Below are 1,680 nucleotides of genomic sequence, written 5' to 3'. Positions count from 1 at the left end.
TCCGGAGCAAACGATCCCAGCGCATTGGGTTTGACCCATATACTGTTGTTTAAAACCCGCGCCAAATCGTGCACCCAGGAAGTTACTTCGAATTGCTCGTCGGTTTTTAACTTGAGGTGTCGATATTTGTTAGAGAGAACAATGCCATTCTTGCTTCCTGGTGTGCACGGATCGATGGGAGTTATGTGGTCAATTCCAGTATAGTATTGTATAGTATAGTACAGTACAGTACAGTATAGTATAGTATAGTATTGTATAGTATAGTATAGTACAATACAGTACAGTACAGTATAGTATAGTATAGTATTGTATATTAGAGTAGAGTAGAGTAGAGTAGAGTATAGCATACTATAGTACACTTTGTACATAGTATAGTATAGTATACTATATACATAGTTACACAGACACTCCCACAAACAATACAGATATACGAGGAACATGCACATACCCATGCACCGACACACCTATCTCAATAGATACATACAGAACCAGCTATAAACAGAAAAACGCAAAACAATCCCAATAAAAAATGCCGCGCCATGCACGTCAGAAGCCCTATATTTCAGACAACATACACATCTCGGCGCGTACAGTGCGCTCTATACTTTCCATATCCACACATTTGTTCAATTTCCGCAACTATGCACACATCGCCACATCACCTCACCACGACACCCCGCACTTCCCAGCTCACACCTAGACCATTGTACCTCTACCCCTCGTCACTCTGCGCCTGTCTTGGTGTCAAGCTAACCCAGAGTACATGGGACTCGAGAGAAGGCTCGGTCATGGGCCATCCCTCGAGTACTTTCTGCGAGATGAGAGTGGATGGTGGGTAGTAGCGTAGAGCCCTACCAGATCTCCTCAGGAAGCTACGATGTCTCAGACCTCAAAAAGTACACCTCTAGCTTACCTGCATTGTCCTCGCCAAACCGGATCTTGAAACTCGAATCGAACAGCAACACAGTGCGGATATCGTCCACGTTGGTGATCAGAAGCACGCACGTGTCCTTGATGATGCACCATCTGCGGTTGTTAGTCAGAAAACGGCAGCACTGCATGGCTCCCAGGCGGAAGCGGTGACCTCCTCCTTTCTTGGCTACAAAGCCTTCGGTGTACTTCGAGCCTGCCCAAACGTGTATGTGCGGGGTGTTTATAAGTGTGCGTTTGTGTTTGAGGTGTGTGTGTGTTGGTATGTGCGGTGTGTGAGAGTGTGTTTGTATGTATGATATGTGTGTGTGTGCGTGTGTTGTGAGTGAGTGTAGGTATATGTCTGTACTTAGACGAACGAGTGTAAACAGGAGCCACAAACCTGGCCACTTTCCGATATATCATAGACTGCAAAGTATATGCTAATGTACCGATGTGTCCACACCAATGGCTGATATAGAAGCACGAGGCTAAAACACTAGCACTACCCAGTAACAGTCCTATTATTAAGCACGCGTCTATATATAGAATGATTCACATACCCAATTCGCGAATAAACGAATATCGGCTTACAGCCAAAAAATTCAGAACAGCGGGGATGAATCGAGTGGCTGGTACATCGAGCAGTTTCTTGAGATATTCCTCCGCCAACCTTCCCTTAGCCTCATCGGTGTGTCTGAAGCCTTCCAGTTGCAATCTCAGCCTGAGATAGAATGTACAATTCATCAATATAAACAAACAAATATATAC

The 1,680-nt window shown here is 44.8% G+C and overlaps 1 protein-coding gene across 1 annotated transcript in view; it reads right to left on the bottom strand.

Annotated features, from left to right (window-relative positions):
• Positions 1-872: 872 nt before the first annotated feature.
• SARC_12515 (hypothetical protein) overlaps positions 873-1,680 on the bottom strand; it is a gene marked incomplete at both ends in the record, with an annotated part of 999 nt that continues 191 nt past the window's right edge. Inside the window, 2 exons of the mRNA XM_014293374.1 lie at positions 873-1,126; positions 1,473-1,633. Of these exons, the coding sequence (XP_014148849.1) occupies positions 873-1,126; positions 1,473-1,633 (415 nt within the window). The remainder of the gene's footprint in view (positions 1,127-1,472; positions 1,634-1,680) is intronic.

The sequence above is a fragment of the Sphaeroforma arctica genome (assembly GCF_001186125.1).
Source record: "Sphaeroforma arctica JP610 unplaced genomic scaffold supercont1.2362, whole genome shotgun sequence".
Classification (NCBI taxonomy): domain Eukaryota; class Ichthyosporea; order Ichthyophonida; genus Sphaeroforma; species Sphaeroforma arctica.
This window is presented reverse-complemented; position numbering and strand designations above follow the sequence as displayed.